We start from the raw sequence: 21,319 nt of genomic DNA, 5'->3' as shown, positions 1-21,319 counted from the left end.
ATATTCTTTCGACATATTAGTTTTTTAATCAAATAGTCAAAAGTTAAATTTCTTTTGACGTTTTTACTTAAATTTTCAAAACAGAAGATAAGTAAAAATATATTCAAAATAAAGAAAATGATATAAGATTGAAGTTTAATGTGAAATTGTTCATTTTATTCTTCCGTATTATATGTATATAAGAAAAATAAAGTAAAAATAAACAATAGACAAAGCTCACATTCTAGAATAACCGATGAACTAATGATACTCCAACATTAAACCCCAAAGCCAATAAATAAGTTTACAAACATCTGAAACTACTGTAACACTACACTAAATGACAAATTCACCCATTTAACAAGAGAAGGGACATCTTTTTTACTTTTCCTTCAAAGGATCTTTCTGAAACCTCACCTCCACCCCAACTTAGCTTTCAATCCCTGCAAATATCAATCAATAAATTTATACTGATTCCTATTCTTATCTTGTTCCTAAGGAAAGTTAGACTTGTTTGAAATGGTTTTTTGTACTTCTCCCATGACTCTGAAGAAACCAATCACAGATTTTGAGGCTCATCTTTCAATCTGATTCCCTCGGGATGACTGCTTTACCATCAATATCAACAAGGGGTATGCGGGAAATCTTAGACCACTCTCGTCCTTTATCACTTGAGCACTCTTCTTGCAGCAACGGACAACTGGAAATACATAAATGTCCAAGCGAGAGAAGCACGTCTTTTTCCGGCAGAGATGTTAGCTTGGGACATTCACTGATATGCAGTCTTTGAAGAGAGGCAAGGTCTTGAAAGCCCCTGGAGAACATGAATTCCAGGTTCTCAAATTGGAAAAGCATGATATAGGTGAGAGAAGGAGGCAGCATCATTCCAATCCCTTCTTCTGGGAACGGCACCACGTTTGAGCATCCTCCACCTCCGATGGTCAATTCTTGAAGAGAGGTGAGTCTATTTAATCCCCATTCCACAAGTGACCTATAAATCTTGGGTGCGTTTGAGATTGCAAGTGATGCGAGATTGGCAGGGAATGCCTCCGATGGAAATGATATGTCAGCCGAACAGTTGTACACACTTAATCGTCGAAGGGAGGTGATGCTGGCCATGCACTTAGGAAGGGCTCCAAAATTTCCACAATCTATAACTTTGAAAGCTCTGAAGCTGGTGCTGGGCAACCCACTTTCTTCAAAATAAACCAAATTTGAACACGAATACAACCAAATCTCCTGAAGATGTTTGAGCTTGTCTAATCCTCGTGGTAGAGATTTAATTCCAGAAACTGCAATATTAATAGATTCAAGACAAGCGGTTTCCTCAAACTCTTGGGCTATGTATTCCAACATTGGACATTCCCCAATTATCAAATGTTTAAGTGTTATGGGAAACTTGGTGTTTGAAAATAGGCAACTCAGCTTTGAGCATTCGGTAATTTGGAGAAGTTGAAGCTGATTGCAAATATCTTTGTGCCCCTTCGATGACAAACACATTAGAGACGGACACTCATAGATAGACAACTCCTCAAGAAGACAGAGGGTACTACTCATACTCTTATTATCTTCTTTTTCATCAACCAAATACTCCAAATTCTTACAGCTGCTAATTCTCAGCTTTTTTAAATTAGGAGGTAAGTTATTCTCTGCAAAAGAAACAAAGCCTTGACAACTCAGAATTTCCATCACTGTAAGGAATGTGAGCTCATGTAAGACTTGTGGCAGTCTATTGAGCCTTTCACAGTCATATATCCGCAGAGATTCAACACGTGAAATCTTGTCAGGTTGCAATTCGGCTTCCTCTGCTTCCAAAGACTGCAGTTGAGGACAACACGAAACGGTAATGAAACGATGTCCAACTAAACTAAACCCATACCGTGATAGAGATGCCAACTCCTCCCAACCATCAATTTCAACATGTTCTGAGTTTCCAAACCTCAACATTGTCCTATCTGCTGGAATATTAAACTTTGAAATGTTAGAAAGAGACAAAGTTCGCAAAGAGGAAAGCTCCTTTGCAGGAGAAGAGCAATCATCCACCAGTTCTGCACACCCTTGTATACTGAACTTACACAGTGACGGGAAACTTGATATTGAAACTACCAAACGCGTACAGCCATGAATTTTAAGTTTTTGCAAGGAAGGAAGATGGGTAGGCAACCTTCCCAACAATTGAGGACAGGTTTTGATTGAAAGCTTACGAAGGCTGGGGAGTTCCAAAACCTTCTCGTCTCCCTCACAAGTGTCCCACTCCTTCCAGTTTGGAAGACTCTCAAAAGACAGAATCTCTAATGATGCAAATGGATTCAATTGATTTTCTCCGAAGAGCTCAACACCAATCTTCTGTACTTGATCGAAACCAATAATTGAAAGATCTTTTAACAATGGCAACCTTCCAACTGATGGTAGTGACTTGCAGTTTTTACAATTGCGAAGCTTCAAAGACGACAAATTCTTGAGGGAAGAATCTGCTATCCAAGATGAGAATTTTTCACCCCCGTAATTCTTAATGATGAGTTGCTCAAGCTTTTTCGGAGGATGAAGAAAGTCCAACACCCGCTCTTCAACTTCTGTTTTCCTTGTATTATTCTCCAAGTCTGGACCCCATTGTAGTTCTAACCCATCAATCCCTAGCTTCTCATTTAACTTAGCTTCCCTCGCATCTTGACCATTAACATTCTCCAACCCAGAAAGACAAAAATTACCTCTAAGGTTTGACAAAATTTTCAATTCTCTAATAAGACGTCCATCACCTTCCCCTATAACAAAATTTGATAACGTTTGAAGCTGAGTTAGCTGATCAAATCCGGAGGGCATCCTTTCTATTGAATCCGCACCTCTAATATCAAGAAAATGCAAGTTGACAAGGTTTCCGATCTTCGAGGGTAAATTTTTGAGCTTTCGACAGTCTCTTAATATTAAAGTCTCCAAATGATAAAGAGTACACATAGAATCAGGTAAACGATTGATTCGGGTTCTAGAAAAATTTAAGTAGCGTAGTTGTTTTAAATTTTCAAAAAAGTCGGGCAAATCATAGATCTCATACCCAGACAAAGAAAGAACCCTTAAATAGCTAAGACTTGGCAACAAATCCTCCAAGACAACCCTAGTTAAATAGCTAAGACTTGGCAACAATTCCTCCAAGACAACGTTAGATAAATAGAATTCCTCATCTCTTGGAGCCATTAAGCGTAAGAAAGTACGTAAAGAAGTCATTTGATAAAATGCCTCAAACGTCTTTACACTCTGACACCCATCATCGATAACATAAGCTGAGTGGCGAGAACGATGCGAAAACTTTTGTTGCTTTTCACCCTCCACTCTGCAACGTATTTCTCCTGCAACTGATTGAGCTAAATCATTCATAAGATCATGCATCACGAAACGGGATTTGTCTTTACTAGATATTTGAAAAAATGACCTTGACACTAGATCTTGAAAATATTGGTTTCCAAGACCTTTGCCTTGAATTTTAGCTTTTGATTGCAAGAAACCTTCTGCACTCCATAACAAGATTATCTCTTCTTCTTCAAATTCATAATCTTTAGGAAATATGGAGCAGTATGCAAAGCATCGTTTCAAATGAGGAGGAAGATAATGGTAGCTTAATCGCAAAGCTGGAATTAAGTCACATGGATCTTCTGGTAGGTCCCATATCTTACTCCGATATACCTTTTCCCATTCACTGTGATCCGTAACTGTGCGTAATAAGCTTCCAATGGCTTTTGCTGCCAAAGGTAAGCCGTTGCACCTTCTCACTATGTTCTCTCCAATTTCTTTAAATTGGAGATGCCCATCAAAGTTTCTTGCTTTCAATGCATGCTGAGCAAATATGGATAAACAATCATGATGCGAGAGTTTATCCAAGTAAAACGCTTTCACCGAATCGACATTAGATGAAACCTTTTGGAGTCGGGTTGTTACAATAATCTTGGTTCCTGCTCCAAATGGAGCCCGTAAGATGGTCCAATCACTGTAACTCTCATTCCAAATGTCATCTAAAACAAGCAACAACCTTCTTCCGGATAACTTCTCCTTCAACTTGACTTGAAGCAAGTTCAAGTCATTCTCATCACGTGAGTCAGCATCGAGGGATCTTAAAATCGTCTTTGTTATGTTAACAGCATCAAAGTCATCAGAAACGCATACCCAGGACTTGTGATCAAAAGACTCCTTAATGCTGGGATCATTGTAAACAAGCTGAGCAAGAGTTGTTTTCCCCATCCCTCCCATGCCAAGGATGGAAAGGACACAAACTCCATCGGAATTGTTACTTTTGAGCAACTCAAGCATTTCTTGCTTCTCATTGGCTCTACCAACATACTCCACAGCTCCATCCATCAAGGAAGTTGGTTGCAGCCTGGGTTTCTTTCCCTTGGAAGTTGCGCCTTGAGACATGATCTCACTCAACCCCAAATTACTTCTTCGAGTGTTCAAACTATTCAGTCTATCGGTGATTGCTTTTATCTTTGAAATCATCTTAGCATTGAACATAAAAGCGATTGGAGAGAAATGACCACCAGTACAGCAGGTTGGAATGAGTTTCTGTAGCTTACTAGTGCTGGCTTGTGCTTGAGTTTTTTGGAGCTTGAGACGTAACTCTTGGTAAGCGAACTCGTCCAAGATGTCATCCACATCGTAAGCTAAGTCTTGGAGATCGTCCAACCAATTCTTGACACCCTCGTCCTTGATCTGCTTCTCCTCTGCATGGTTCAACACTGCTTTGATCTCGGGGAATATGGATTGCCACAGCTTGAGTTGCTGGTGGACTTGCCGGTAATCGGCCACAAAGTTGAGTACAGAGTCAAGCAACTTGGCAGACAACAGCTCCAAAAAGGCAGAAAGAGCAGCCTCTCCAAAGACAGACATGGTGGACTTGGGACAAAGAAATCAAAGAGAGAGATGAAGAAGGAAGGGGAGATTGAGGGAAAGGAATGGAGATGGATTGTGTATAATTGGGGTTAACGGGGAATAGAGTTGAAGTCAACGAATAGAGACAAATGAGATGGAAAACACAAGAAAGTGGACCCTCTAATTTCTTTATTTTATTGCGTGCCAATCTTTCTTTACTTTAATCAAAAGATAACCTCATTGAAAAGAAATACATAAAAGATCCACATCAACGTTTTTTTTCTTGTGTCCACGTGTTGTGGACACTTTTTTCAGACTAAATTTTTAAAAAATATTATTTTTTTAATATTATAAAATTATATTAATTTTTTAAAATTTATGAGAATAAACTTTTATAAAGATCTAAAATGGTAGCACTATTTTTTTATTCTTTTTTTTGTGTCCCTAATTAATATGAACATAAAATTTATAGAACATATCTTTATATAACTAATTATATTTTATAATGTAGAAAATGAGACTTTGAGTTTATATAAATATTTATTTTGCAAGTTTTATTTTCATATTAATTGTGGCACAAAAAAAAAGAAATGATACTATCACTTTGAGTCTTTATAAAGGCTTAATCTCGTAAATTTTCAAAAAAAAAGGTCTATTTTTGAAATATTTAAAAAATGACCCCCTTTTTTTGAAAATTTAGTCCGAGCATGGGTAAAATTGCGTCTACGTCAGCCTGTTTTTGCCTGATACAAGGAAAAAAGCATTGACGTGGAAGCATTTTTCTGAGTTATCCCCTAAAAACGCATCAATGTCAATGCGTTTTTAGATTTTCAGACCATACTCATAATTATTTTTAAAAGCTACCCATTTCCGTAAAAAATTTCGGAAATGAGCCTGGTACTATATCCAAATTAATTCAATAATTATGACTATCTAATTGTAATTATTTACGCCATACAAGTATTGTGTTTTAATGCATAATTTAACAATAAATTAATTGTTTTAGTTATGTACATTATTTTAAATTTTAAATTATTATTTTATTTATTTTAATTATTTTAATTATTTAACTTTCTTTATAATTTTTAGAACTTTTTGAAAATTTTATAATTTTTAAAAAATATAATTTTATAAATATTTTGAGTTTTAAAATTATTTTTGACTTTTGAAAATAATTTTGAATTTTTGTAATTTTTGTTGAGAAAGACTAATTTGCTTATTTTAAATTTGACAGGGACCAAAAGGGTATGTACATCAATCTCTTATTCAAATTATTAGAGTTATTCGAATTGTAAAATTCAACTCAATTTGAACTTGAAATTCGAATTACTTATTCAAGTTGACTCGAATAATTCAAATAACTCGATTCGATCAACTCAAAATTAAAAATTTGATTTTTCAAATCGAATCGAGTTTTGTTCACATCAATTTAACAATGTCAAGTTTATTGTGAAATATTCAAATTTTAAACAATAAAATTTAATTTAATTTTAAATATATAGAGTTGGTATCGATATTTTTATTTAGGTGTTATTGGCCACCTCAAAAGTAAAACATATTATTTTAATAATATTTTAAATTAAATTAAAATTTATTAAAAAGATAATTTTTAGTCTACAAAACAAAATTTGAATTCGGATGTAATTTCCACATGAGGAAGATACCAGCATCCTTATGATGCTTGATAACAAAATGGTACCATTAGTCATATGATATCCTTAACTTTTACTAAAATTAATTTTTAAGTGTCGTCGTGCCATTAGTTGCACCAGTATGTATAGTCGTCTACCCCATAAAAACATCGATATTCTAGAAGAAATTTATTTTAATGGGTGTCGTCGTTGTCATTGGCGGTACTAGTGTTTTTTTAAATGTGTCAAAGTTTTTGTAAAAAAAATTTTTTCTGCTGTCGTTCTCTTTGACGACACCCATTAAAAAAATAATGTTTTAAAAAATAGAATTTTTTTTGGTGTTGCCATTGCCATTGGCGACACCAGTGTATTTTTTTGTTAGAAAATTTGATTTTTTTTGTGTATTTTTCTCATTGGCGGCACCAGGCTATTTTTTTTCCATTAAAATTTTTTTGTTGCCACCAAACTCTTTGGTAGCACCAATCCCCCTAGATTCACCTCTGGTATGTCCATTAACAATTATTCAATTTTTTAAAATTAAAATTATTAAAAATATATTTTTAATATGTTTAATAATTTTTAATTTTAAAAATAATTTATTATACAGTTTTTGAATTTTAAAAATTAATTAATTATTGATTTGACATCCATGTGGCATTTCACGTGTATGTCAATCAACAAAGTTAACATATGTTAATTTTTATATCCATTTAAGGTTATTTGACAAACAAAACACAAGTTTAATGGTTAAAAGAAGTAAAAAATTAAATGAATGATTAAAATTATTGTTTTTAAATTAGAAGGTCAAGAAAGTCATTTTACCTTTTAAAAGTACTACAACTCCCATAGATATTATATACATTCATCTTCGTCTCTACTCCTCTTACTTCAATGTGATTTTATTAACTATTTCTAAACTTTTAAAGGCAAACAAATATTTAAACATAATCTTAATTGAAAATAAATTATAAACATAAAATATAAGTGTTTTTCTATAATGCATTTTTACATTTTACTCTTTTAATAATTATACATATATAAAAATAAAATGATAAATTTATATAGCAGTTATCATCTTATTTTTCCTTAACATATTTAAAAAAAACTTAAATAAATTTTGAGATAAATAATTTATTTGAGGTAAAAAGAAAATGAACAATAATTAACTTAAACATAAACAAATGCTAAAATATGTTGTTAGTCCCTATATTTTTATAAAATTTGAGATTTAGTCCATATACTTAAAAGTTAAAAATCAATTCTGCTACATTTTTACTTTAAAAATTTTAGTTCAATCATTATCGTTATTAATAGTTTATATTAAAACTTGTTAACTTGACATGTTTATTTTCCGTCAAACATATGTTACATTACATGAGGGCAAACCTAGTCATGATGTCAATATGACTTTGGTAAATACATGCAATTTTAATGATTGGGCTATTATTTTTAAATAAAAATGTAGGAGGAGCTAATTTTAAATAAAAATGTAGGAGGAGCTAATTTTTAACTTTGTAAAGTATAGGGACTAAATATGAAATTTGGTCAAATTACAAGGACTAAAAGCAGATTTTAACAATAAATAAATGTTTTAATTTATTTTATCCAATAAAAGAAAATAGAGGGTTGATTTTGTATTTTCACTCCTTCGATAACCTTTGCTTCCATTTCAATTCAAGTTTTTCAAAAATCCAAAGGCCGGCCTTTTTCTCGTTTAGTTTCCTTTTCATTTTCCCAGTAAACAAACAAAACTCATTAACATCGTTTCGAAGCCAAAACAAGACTGAATTCATGGTGAAAGGAGGGCAAAACTTGCCGGCTGACGTCATCCAACTAATCGATCAGCTAGAGCGCCATTGCTTATCTCCCGATGGATCTCTTATCTCCAAATCCGCCTACTACGATCTCCAGCTCGTATTCTCTGTTAAAATTTGATTTTTTTTCTTGTGTAATTCCCTCTTCTTCTTTTTTCAAGTAATGTGATGGATTTCGATTTCAGGCGAGAGAGGAAATGTCGAGAGAAAGATTACGCTACTTAGAAGCAATGGTGATATTCTAATTTAATTTTCATTTACTGGATTTTTTTTTTGTTATGAATTTCGTAAGAAAATAAAATGTAAAATTCGTGTCAATTTTTGCAGGCAATTTACTGTGAAGCAATGGCTATGGTGGAAGAGTATCAGCAAGCAGTTTCCGTGGCGAATCTTGGAGGGATTCGAGATATTCAAGGTTTTTATCCGCAGCTTGGATTGAAGAATTCTCCTCAGGTTTCATATTAATTTCATTAATTTTTATTTTCTAAATTTTCTTTTTGAATGTTTGCGGTTAAAGGAGAAACTTATTGGACATTAGATATATGAATTTCTTTTGGAACAAAAAAGAAAGTGCTATTAATATTTTCTTGAAAGGTTAGATATTACAAACCTAAAATGGTTAAAAAGGTATGATTTTCAATTTTAATTTTTTATTTTGTAAGGAAAGTGCAATTAATACCTGTTTCCAACCCTCACACTTGAGTAAGGAATAATGGAGTTTGCAACTTCTTTATGCAATTGTTAAGACGAAAGTAAAGAAAAAAGCGTTTTATGAAAAATAAGCAGCAAAAGTGATAAGAAAACAGTCTTTATAGTTGGGAATCTGATAAGGGTTTTTACTCTGTGTTTATGAACTTTAGGTTTATGAGACTCTAGAGCATCGATTAGTTGTTGCAGAAGCGGCTCAAAGATTGAGACTTCCACTAATATCTAAAGATGGGGAAATTCATGAGGAAGAAATTGAGAAATGGAGTATTATGTCACGGAGTTCGCTTGATAGTACTAGTACCAGTGTCACTATCAGCTCGAGTTCAAACTCATTGAATTATGCAAATAGTACTGCAACCGGTGGTGCAGCTGCAAATAATACTGGTGATTCAGGGGAACCTGGTGTTGGTGGTGTGCCTAATCGTTTTCTTGGAATAACACCTGCTTATTTGTGGCAAACTCAGCTTCAACGAGTACCATTGTCAATGGTATGAAAACTTTGTTTCATGATTGCAGATGGAAGTTTTAAGATCTTTAATTACAAATGAGGCCCTTGTTTTAGTTGTCATAAACTTTCTTACAAGATCATGACACATTTCTATAATTTTTATTAATTTGCAAATTTAGGATATGGCTGACTATCAGTTAACTCTTTCAAGGGAGATTGATGCTCGGTTGAAATCTAAGTGTGACAAGTTAGCTGATGCCTTTGTTGATGATATTGGTACGTTCATATATCTTTATCCTTTTTCACTTCTCAACATGCCTAATAGTTTATATATCCCCATTGTTTTAACATGTTGTCGGAAACAATGCATCCTTCATAATGTTCTGTCCCAAAATTCCTCACTGGTTTGTGATATCAATCCATAGATCTTGTTGCCCATCATTTTATTGCAAAAGGCATAGATTACATGACGAAATTAGAATGTGAGAGCAAATATATGAAGCATATTTGCTTCTTGGAATTGTGGTCCCTTATGGTACTGTTCTTTTTGTGCTGCAGACTCATCTTCTGGAAGTCAAAGTTCAAGCTCTCGGCTTCCAGAAAGGTATTAGTTACTTTCTCCACCTTTTTGATGGGGTTGGCTTATATGCTCGATGTTGATTACCTGTTTGTGATATTTATTTTACCAGGGTTAAGTTGATAATTGAGGAGATTGAGAGGGAAGAAGCAGCTTTGCGGGAGGATCTCTATTCTGCAGATAGGAAATTTGCAGAATATTATAATGTAGGTTAATAGAAATCCATATGAGACTGAGTTCTCTTAACAGGAGTTTTTCATGGATCACATAGTGTTTTGAGAACGGGTTTGCTCTATATTTTTCACGACACGTGATGTAAAACAATCTCTCTTAACAGGTCCTAGAGCAAATACTTGGAGTGCTCATTAAGCTCGTCAAAGATTTGAAGTTGCAACATCAACATCAATATGTAAGCTTTTATACTCTGGGAGTTATTTTCCAGCGTCTGTTGAGGGTTTTATATGTTCTTCCATGGACTGATCTTTAAACTCATCTTTTATTTTGCAGGATGAATTACAGAAGACGTGGCTCTGCAAAAGGTGCGAGACCATGAGTGCAAAACTAAGGTTTGTGGCCCTATATTTCTTGCTGTATTGTGGATTGCTCCCATTGTTATCATTTTTTTAAGCGTCTCTTTTATTTGTTTATTTTAAAGCAAAACTGGAGTAGCATAAGAGACACTTTGTTTTGATCTAAATCTGGCTTCTATTGTCTCAGGGTGTTGGAGCATGTTCTCTTGCTTGAAACTTATACACAAGAGTCGATACCAGCGCTACATAAAATACGGTACTTTTAAGAGTGATATACTTAATTATCAATACAAATTACGGTTCGATATTTAGCCATAACCATGTCCAACATTGTTGGCAGGAAATATCTTGTCGAGGCTACCGAAGAAGCCTCTGCTGCGTATAATAAAGCTGTATGTAAAATCTTCTTTACCTGGTTTGGTAGCCTAATGTTTGATTAGAATATACTTGGTTTTTCATTCAAAATTATGCATATTTTCGTAACTCAGGGTTGTTTCTGATTCGGGTTTTTCTTCTTTCTTGTCTGTCTCGATATCAATTTGTGTTACAACCCTTTTAAACAGGTAACACGCCTACGTGAGTATCAAGGTGTCGATCCTCACTTCGATACAATTGCTAGGCAGTACCATGATGTTGTTAAGGTAACATCAGCTTCAAAATTAACTGGCGTTTCCTCAAGTTTCCTTTTGAACAAAACATTAACGCCGCCGGTTTACATTACAGAAACTAGAAAATATGCAATGGACTATTCACCAAGTCGAGATGGACCTCAAGCGCTTACCAGATCATGCGAGCTCATAATTTTCAGATCCCGTTCGATTTTACCAGTCAAATGGTTTGTATCATCCTTTTTTTGTTTCTATGATTGGATCTAGAACGATTTTGAACAAATCCCCCAGTCAATTGCCTGTCGTGTTCCATAAACTAATGGTGAAAAGGATTCTTTGTGTGCTGTATGATCGCGCTTTCGATTTGCCTTAAAAGCTATTCGAACTCGAGTTTGAATTGAGATTTTTCAATACTAGTTAAAAGAACAAACCAATCAATTAGCTATTTAAATCAAGCATTAAAATACTAAAATTAAGTTTAGTTGATAGCTGATTCATCGAATTCATAAGCACAAGAATCTGCAAAATGAAAACTCAAGCATAACAATATAAAGAAAACCTAGAACATCTCTGTTATAGCCATTTATGCACGAAATTTGGGAAATTTTGTAGTTGATTCCTGCAAATCAAGTCATATACATAAATTCTTAAAACAGTTGCCCTTGTTGGGTTCCACTTCTCATCATGGCCCTGAACTCCTCATAGTTGATTTTACCATCCTGTAAAAACAAATGCATAAATAATAATCAATATGCCATATTGCCATCCTATTGCAAAGAATAAAGTGCTTCAAAAGGTTGAAAAATACGGGTGCTCTTACATTGTCGGTGTCAACTTCGGATATAATTTCTTTGATTGTGTCGTCGTCACCCATTCCGTATTCTTTCATGGCAGCTTCAAGCTCATCTCTTGTGATATGTCTGAAAATGAAAAAAAAATGATTCAAACAAGTTGATTCTGGCTGAAGAAAGAATGGAATGAAATAATGGTTGATATGATCTGCTCTACATATGATGAGTTTGGGTCTGCATGTGGACAGCAATCGTAATAAATACGATACACTTATCTGGATAGAAATGAGATATAATCATCCAAGAAGCCTCCAAAAACAAGAAAATTTTGGAGAAAAATGGAGCATGCCTATGCCTATGATGAACACACTCACATACAACCCCCCTTCCAAGTCCGAGTAACACCGGAGAATTGCAGTTGAGGAAAACAAATGGAAATTAAAAAAGATTTAAAAAAAAAAAAACTCACCCACTGTTGTCCTTGTCAAAATGTTGAAAAGCTTTGTAAAGATGTTCATCTCTTTCGAGCCTATGTCTATGCATTGTAGCAGTGATAAATTCAATGTAATCAATAGTGCCATTTCCATCTACATCAGCCTGTAACAAATCAAACCCAAGGTTAATATTCATGGTATTAAATCAATAAGGATCAAACAATACAAAATCATATCTTACAGCTTCCATCAGCTGCTTGACCTCAGCTTCTGTCAGCTTTGATCCTAGTCGAGCCAATCCATTCTTAAGTTCATCATAAGTGATTGTGCCACTGTTATCAGTGTCTATGTTTGCAAACATTTGCTTCAATCCTTGAATTTCTTCAGTGGAAAGATTTTCTGCAATGACCTATAAAGATCCGGACTCGGAGTTGAGTTTCAGATATGGGTAAATGTTCAACATGGATATGCTTAATTTTTTTTTAAAGTTCTTTTTTCCATTTATTTGGAGATTATATTTTCGTACTTATGTTTGAATACGTTTGGTTATGAGTACTTTAATTAAAATGAAAAGACCGTTCAAGTAAAGTGCTTTAGGCTAAAGCCTATTTTCTTCATTCACAAGACTCAAAACCGAGACTTTAATCAAACAACACCGATCAATGAAATAAGTTACCTTTAAGGCAAGTTGCTTTAGTTTGTTCATTCTTCTGAATTGCTTCATTCTAGAAAGGACTGCATTGTCTAGTGGCTTGTCTGATGCATTTCCATCTTCTCTTATCCATGGATGCTCTGCATAAACCGCATAATTTCTATCTTAGATTCTTCATTTCTCTAAGTATCTGTATATGATACTTGTGTCCAATGAATGACTGGACATGGGTAAAAAGATTTGACTACCTGATGATCTTTCATTTACATAAAAGAACTTGGAAAAAGCAATGAACAACCCCGTGCCCTTCACATACTTGTGTCTGACATAACACCTAAATCCGAACAACAAAGTCTAAAAATACTAAAAACAAGTACCTAGGGCTTGAGTTGAAGTAATGCGCTTTTTTGGATCCTGCGTTAACATCTTTCGGACAAGGTCCTTAGCACTGTCTGAAATAGATGGCCATGGCTGACTTTCAAAGTCAATTTCTCCTTCTACAATAGCATCAAATATCCCCTTCTCCGTTTCTATCACGAACAAAGGCCATGCATTACAAAGAAATAACGGTTTTTAAGGGAATTTAGTATAATTTTTGGCAATTTTAATGATATTATTATTGTCCTTGACGAAGCTTTGAATTTTTTTTACCTGCCCAAAATGGAGGCACACCACTGAGTAAGATATACAATATAACTCCAGCACTCCATATATCAATTTCCTTCCCGTATTTACGCTTTAGTACTTCAGGAGCAACATAGTATGCACTCCCAACTATGTCCCTATACACCTTTCCTGCCAAAAGCACCATGAACAATCAGTAAAGAACACTGAAACTGATACGGGGTTTTAAATTACAGTTGCGGTGAAACCGTAATGTCACATTGTGGACATAAATGGTACGTTATGTGAATGGATATGTATGCATTGTGGCCTTCCACTATGCATAGTTGAAACTTATTCACTGTTATATATAGCATGAAGAGACATAATGGTGAAGATGGTGGAAAATACTACAGTTTCAGTCAACGTGTGCTGATATATACAACTTCTAAGTATAAATTCAGCCAAAACAACCTCACTAGCTATTCTTAAATGATATTCACAACACTATTTACATATAGATCATAAAGATCCACAAGCGGAACAAAGTAAAGCAATGCAAATTAGAAGTTACCCTCTTCGATGAACACCGATAACCCGAAATCAGTAGCCTTCAAAAGGGCATTCTCACCCTTGCTAGACAACAAGAAATTCTCAGGTTTAAGGTCCCTATGCATCACTCCCATGAAATGACAAGCATGGACAACATTCACAATTGCCCTGCCCATGGAAGCAGCTGCTCTTTCACTATAATGTCCTTTGGCAATAATCCTATCAAACAACTCACCACCCGCACATAATTCCATTACAAGGTGAACTGATAACTTATCTTCATATGCACCTTTAAACTCCACAATATTAGGTTGCCCACTCAAATGCTGCATAATTTGTATCTCCCTTCTCATATCTTCTTTATCATTCTTTGTGATTAACTTCCTCTTTGATATAGTCTTGCAAGCATATTGTTTCCCAGTTGAATTCTCAATGCAAAGATAAGTTACACCAAACTGACCTTTTCCCAGTTCTTTACCAATTGTGTAGTGCATCCTTATGTCTTCATATGGTTTGCCAAGGATGGTGTCACTTTTTGGGGCAGGCTTGGCACTTGGGGTTGGAACCACTGGCTTCCATGGTGCTTGAGTGCCTGGTTTTTCAGGGATGTGGGTAGGTTGGGGTTGTTCAGCAGCTGTTGTTGTTGTGGCTCCTGATTTATAGCCATTGTTGTGTTGTGGGTTTGACCCTTTGGTTTTTGTCAAGCAACCACCCATTTGGATTGAAAGAAAAAGACCCAAATTCAGAAAATGAAGAAAAATGGATCAGAATTCAGTGATTTAAAAGATCCAGATTCAGAAACTAAAAGGAAATGAAGAAAAACGGATCTTTAATGGAATTAAGGTAGAAAGGGAAAAACCCAGATTCAGAAATGAAAGCAAAAAGGACAAATTTTTTTTTTTGACTACTGGGAATGAAAAGGCAAAAACCAAGATGGGGTCCTGGGGTTTATGTAGTAGAACTATGAAATTACAAAGGCTCCAACTTTAACCTTTTAAGGCATGTGACTATAAAAGGAAGGCTTGGGTTGCTTGTTAGCTGGCGGTCAATAATGGAGTTTATGACTGAAAAACATTGAACTTTGTTTCAGAGCAGAGAAATTTGGGAATCTTCTCGGCAAGAAACATCATAAAACAGCAGCCAATTTAGCAAATTTGTAATGACAAATATTGATTAAAGAGGAGGAAAAAAAAATCAGCAAACAAACAAATGAAATGCAAGAGCTGTCTGTCCGTTGTTGTCTTGGAATATTGTTTTTTTTTTCCTTTTTATTAGCATGTGTCTACTTCATTACGCACCTATCCTTTTAATAATTAATTAAATTATCCTTCATGGTTTTCTTTTACATATTTTTTAAGGATAATATGAACCTGATTATCGACGTTTTTAAAATCATGGAATCAGGTTAAATTAGGGTAATATGTCACTTTTTTTTTAATAATTAGGGGAATAGATTTCTTTTTAATTTAGGGAATATGTTGATTTTGAAAGAAGGAAATGACACGTGGTGAAAGTAATCAAAACGTGCCTTATTAGACACGTTTTCCCCACGTGTTATATTCATATTTCGAAATCAATTTATTTAAAAAAAATAAAAATTATATTAACCATTAGTGAACTGTAACGACCTGATCTTACATAATTTCCAACCCATGCAAATGCAGATTATAGATATCAACAATATGTGTTCAATCATTCCGATCCAATTCATAAATAGGTAATACAGATCACTATCATTAACAGTCATCACAGTACATATACATTTATATAATTCATATCTCAGTCTCATAGTATCAGATGGTACTTATACAATCTAATTCAGATCGTAAATACATTATAGAGGCCAATGTTCGTGTTAGACGACACTCCCGACCTCAAAATCAAGGCTCAGATTCTATTTGCACATCATACGGCCAAGTACACGCCCATGTCGTATGCCCGTGTGGTTCTAAATTGTAAACAGTGAGTCACACGGACTGGACATACGCCCATGTCTCTGGCCTATGTGGTATTTAAAAACGACAGTGAGTCACACGGCCTGGGCACATACCCATGTCCCTAACCTATGTGGTCCCTATATGGTGAACAATAGGTTACACGGCCTAGACACACGCCCATGTCCTTGGCCCGTGTGAACTCTGTACTAACATGGCCACACACGGCTTGGACACACGCCCATGTCTCTTGCTCGTGTGGCTCGTATTTAATGAACAATGAGTTACACGACCAACGACACGGCCTATCACACAGTCATGTGGCTCACAAGCCTAGCACACGACCATGTGGCGTCGACATCTACGTTTTTCGGAGTCTAAAATTCACAAAAATAGGGGTTTTCGGTGCGCACTTGAAGAGATTTCGAAGCAATAACAACGTAGAGAATCTCTGAAGCCTAAAACAACCATTCAGTTACATAATTAAGCCTTTTAATCAACAAAATTCCCAATTACGCGCATAATACCTATGTTGAAAGTTTCGACACGAAACCTTTAACGGAACCAATACTTACCGAAAATTCCATGACGATCACCGAAATTGTCATGTTGTTGTTCACTACTTCCGATATTCCAGCCTAATAGGGAAACAAACGATCGTCTATTAGAGATTCTCACAACACACTAAATTACCCAATTCAAAGCAAGTTATGAAAAACAAAGGAAAATCGTGGAAACGCACGAATTGACAGTGACTTACTCGATAGCCTTCTGACCGACGACTAATAGCAAATTTCAACTAATCTCGTATTCCTTACGACCACGATCAGAAAAAATAAAAAGAAAAAGAAAGAAAAAGAACGAAGAAGAAAAGAAGAAAACTAAAAAAAATCAAAATAAGAACTAAAGTTATTTATGAATTAACTTCCAGGTAGATTTCTAACGTTTAACAAAAATATTCCTTATCGCCCTCTTCGAAGCTCAAACACAAGACCTAACAGAATTCAAAGACTTAACCAATGAACCAACAAGCTCATTCTTGACACAAGTTTACACTGAATTGAACTTAACTATGTAATTCATGAATAGAGTTGTTTTTAAAATAATAAAACTTCTAAGGATACGACTTAAACTTCCAACTTTAAACACAATAGTAGAACACAAAACCACATATACAAAAATTTAATGACTGCAAAATCCTACAATTAAACACTCAAAATTTTGGGGCGTTACAAATATATTCTCAAATTCAATCTCAATAACGAACAAATAACCTAACATTTTCAACCCAAAATCATTTCAATTAGAAAAAAAAATTAAAAACCTAATATGATAACAAGAACCCAAAATAAGAACAAGAACCTAAAAATTTACAAAACTTTAAATTTATTTGAAAACAAGAAATTTACAACCTAGAAAGAGAGCAAAAACTCATAAAAAATAAATAAAATACAAGAATTTAGAAAACCCTAAAAATCCTATAGACCTAATTAACAATAAGGGCAATTCCTCCCTTGAATTTGTTGACCCTTAACTCCATGACCTGAAGAACTTCTACTAGGCTCCAAGAAAACTAATTCTCTGTTGTTGCCTTGGAAACGGCGTTGCTATTGCCTCCGTTGGCTCCTCAACTCGCTCTTAGCCCCACCAGAAGCCTCCTTAGCCTTTCATCAGCAAGCGGAGAGTATAATTTCAAAAGCTCAAGGATCAAGCTTTAATTTTTTTGGCTTTAAAGAGATTTTCTTGGAAATACAAGGCAAGATTTGAGAAGACGAGGAAGAGAGAAGTGTTTTGATGGTCGGATCGATCGGAGAAATAATATAGAAAGGAGAAGAAACAAAATAAAAAAAATGAAAAGAGGAATGGAATTGTGATGAAGAAAAGAGGAATGGGAGATAAAGAAGATAGTGTGACGGCTAGGGTAGGAAAAAAAAAGAAAAAGAAGAAAAAATGGAAGAAAATGAGGGAAAATGAAAAAGAAAATAAAAAGAAAAGGAGGTACAAAGAGGATGACACATGGCACCATATAAGTGGTTAGTACTACCACATCAACAAAAAAGTAACGATATTAGGCTCGGGTACCAATATAGTTGACAAAAAAAAGTTCGGGTACCAATCTGGGACAAAAAAACCATAAGTATCAATCTGTGAAAAGTGGACAAGCTTGGGTACTAATTTTATATTTAACCCTTTTTTTACAGAAAGCGTCAGGTGACTTGGCAAGGAGAGAGGGTGAAAATGCGCCACGTAAGACACACTCACAGGAAATGTTTTTGCCACTTGTCTCAAAATCAACCTATTTCCCTAAATTTCAAAGAAAATGGTATAAAACTCTAAATTTTTTTTAAATGGCATATATGCCTAATTTTGCCGATGGAATCAGTCAGATCATTAGTTAGATTGGTTTGATTGGTTCATACGGTTTGATTAAATAAATTATTAAAAAATTAATTCAATCAACTTTTTTAGTTTGGTTCACTCAGTGTGTACTCATTCACATGACAATTGGTTTGATGCCTTTTTTTGGACCAGTACATTAACCTTTCTAATCCATTTAAACAACCATGGTGGTTTTACGAAGAGGCTTTATACAAATAATTAAAGTGTATTTGGATGAGATATTGGAGAAACAGTTTCACTTTTTGTTTATATTATAAAAATTAAAATTAATTATATATTAAATAAAAAACAAAATTTGGTTCGTTTCGAGTAATCATGATTTTTGAATTTACATTCCATAAATCGTCTAAATATCTCAATTCGGGTTAGTTTTTAGTAAAAAAAATTCAAGAAACTAAAAAAACAAACTCAAATTCTCTATTCAAATTCCACTTTGGTTTCAAAATTACTAATAAGGCCAAGCAAGAAAAATCGAAAACCAACCCGAATACAGATATTTGAATGGTGAAATTCAAGTTAAAAAACTCACAGTTACTTGAAACTAAACCAAGTTTTTATTTTGTATCTAATTTATAATTAATTTTAATTTTCATGATATAAAATAAATAATTTATACTTAAAATAGTGAAAATAAATAAAAGGTTTTATATGAATATATATTTTAAAAATGCCAAATTCATTGATTATTTTTATTTACTTTTTTTGAAATATTTATGGATTTTTTTGAAATTTTGCTAAATAAAATTTAAAATCATAAAATAAAACTTATTTCATCAAAATTAATTTAAAAATTTAAAACGAAAAAGCGAGAATCAAACCGAATCGAATTATAATAAACAATATGAAAAATCCAAAAACTTGTATCGGACCAATATCATCCCTCATTGCTAAAACTTTTATTTCGACTCAAGAGTTCAAAATATTTATATATATATATATATATATTTGATTTGATTTGATATTATTAAAAAACATATATTTTTGTCAATGAGATCTTGAATCTTGAGTATCTAAGTTTAAAACCTATCATGCACAATTATTTACGTGGGTATCCGAGTCTCATTATGCATGAGAATTTTAGCCCCAGTTTATTGATTTTAGTCTGGACTATATCGGTTCTTAGTTCATTTCTACTATAATAATTTGATTCTACTTAATAATTACTCGAACTTATATTTATAATAATATTGTACTTGTACTTGTTTCTCTTAAGAAAATATCAAATTTAATACTTCTAATTTCGCCTTTTTTAATTTGGGTTGACTTATACAAACAATAAGAAAATTTAATTAATAAAACATCTAAAACAAAAGGATAATAACAGAGAATGTGGTTAAAAAATCTAAAGGATAATAATTGAAAAAAAAAAAGGTGCAGTTTTATTTTTAATATTATTTTCTAAAATCGAGATACTTTATTAGGTAAACTTTTTCATTTTTGTCTACACTTTGCAATCATTTACAATTTCACCCCTACCCTACCAATAGAACTGCTTTCGTATAGTCACTTTTTAGCATAATCTTTTGAAAACCTTTGTTTCGTTTCGAGTCATTTCTAACCTATCTCGAATGGTCCATAGTTTCGAATGAAAATAATTAATAATAATTAGATTTTATTAAACCACAATGTACGTTAAGTTTAGAGGACAAAATATAGAATCAAAACTGCAAACAAATAATATCATTATAATATTACATTTATATGTATCATAATCAAATTTAGACTAAAGTTGAAAAATATAACATATGATATATATTTCTTGGTTTAATGATATTATAAGCTCTCAATTTTTAAAAAAAATTAATCAAACTCCTTTAAACTTTTGTACCTAATTGAGCTACTAAATTAATAAAATTGACCAAATAGGTCATTTGACTGATGTTGACCATTAGCATTTAATGACAATATTGACGTGACCGTTAACAAATGCCATGTTAACAAAAACTTTAAAATAAAATTTATTTTTAAAATAAGTACTAAATGAATCTGGTCACATGGTTTTCTACATTCATTTGAATCTGTACACTAATTTTGTCCAGATACATTATGAAATTATTAAAACATAAAAATATTATTAAAAATTAAAACTATATTTTTTAATTTATAAAATTATTAAAATGAATTAAAACATAAAATTAATTAAAGATCATTTATTATTTTTATATTTTAAATTAGAAAAAAATGAACAACTTATCATAAAATCAAGATTAACAGTTTTTATTGTTATAATCTTACCTTAATTATATTAGTCAAATAATTTAATCAAAATTGGAACAAATATTTTTATAAAATTTATAGAAAACAATTTATAATAAAATTTTATGGTTTTTAAATAATTTCTAATAATTTTTATAAATTATTTTTTCTATTAATTTTATAAATTTTAATACATTTTGTAATTTTATGTTTTCCAAATTTTGATTTTATTTTAAAATTATTTGAAAATATCTTTTATTTTTATTGATGTAACACTACCACATTAACAATCGATGCTCGTGTGGTATTTGTTAATGCCCACATCATTATTATTGTTAAATAATAACAGTCAATATCTATCAAACAACCTATTTAATCGATTTTATTAGTTTAAGATTTAATTGATATAAAAAATTCTGATGGGCTTAATTAAAATTTTTTTTAAAAGTTGGAGAATTAATTTTACCAATAAGCCATATTCTTTGTTTAGCACATGAAAAACATGCCATGAACACAAATCAACAATGGGGTGAGATCCAAGAGCATCAAAGATTTTTGTTGATTCTTGAGCCTCATGATCATGGTTGGAGCTTTCATCAAGTGTGTCC

General features: G+C 33.1%; 3 protein-coding genes across 3 annotated transcripts; 1 reads left to right on the top strand and 2 right to left on the bottom strand.

Annotated features, from left to right (window-relative positions):
* Positions 1–134: 134 nt before the first annotated feature.
* On the bottom strand, positions 135–4,960 carry LOC105767321 (putative disease resistance RPP13-like protein 1). The gene has a single exon (XM_052630570.1). It carries the CDS (start codon positions 4,849–4,851, stop codon positions 562–564), a length of 4,290 nt encoding a protein of 1,429 aa, XP_052486530.1. The 5' UTR covers positions 4,852–4,960; the 3' UTR covers positions 135–561.
* Positions 4,961–8,135: 3,175 nt separating this feature from the next.
* LOC105768437 (AUGMIN subunit 4) lies at positions 8,136–11,600 on the top strand. Its single transcript, XM_012588353.2, has 13 exons — positions 8,136–8,378; positions 8,464–8,511; positions 8,606–8,731; positions 9,139–9,474; positions 9,614–9,710; positions 9,993–10,038; positions 10,124–10,217; positions 10,349–10,420; positions 10,519–10,577; positions 10,729–10,797; positions 10,882–10,933; positions 11,105–11,182; positions 11,265–11,600. The coding sequence occupies exons 1-13, from the start codon at positions 8,256–8,258 to the stop codon at positions 11,340–11,342; spliced, it is 1,278 nt and encodes a 425-aa protein (XP_012443807.1). The 5' UTR covers positions 8,136–8,255; the 3' UTR covers positions 11,343–11,600.
* On the bottom strand, positions 11,588–15,399 carry LOC105768434 (calcium-dependent protein kinase 33). The gene is made up of 8 exons (XM_012588350.2): positions 14,204–15,399; positions 13,678–13,821; positions 13,404–13,556; positions 13,051–13,166; positions 12,616–12,783; positions 12,410–12,537; positions 11,970–12,069; positions 11,588–11,868 (listed from the first exon to the last, which is right to left on the bottom strand). The coding sequence occupies exons 1-8, from the start codon at positions 14,895–14,897 to the stop codon at positions 11,797–11,799; spliced, it is 1,575 nt and encodes a 524-aa protein (XP_012443804.1). The 5' UTR covers positions 14,898–15,399; the 3' UTR covers positions 11,588–11,796.
* Positions 15,400–21,319: the final 5,920 nt, after the last annotated feature.

This window comes from Gossypium raimondii, chromosome 5 (genome assembly GCF_025698545.1).
Source record: "Gossypium raimondii isolate GPD5lz chromosome 5, ASM2569854v1, whole genome shotgun sequence".
NCBI lineage: Eukaryota > Viridiplantae > Streptophyta > Magnoliopsida > Malvales > Malvaceae > Gossypium > Gossypium raimondii.
Note: the sequence above shows the minus strand (reverse complement) of the source record. Positions and strands in the feature narration are given on the sequence as shown.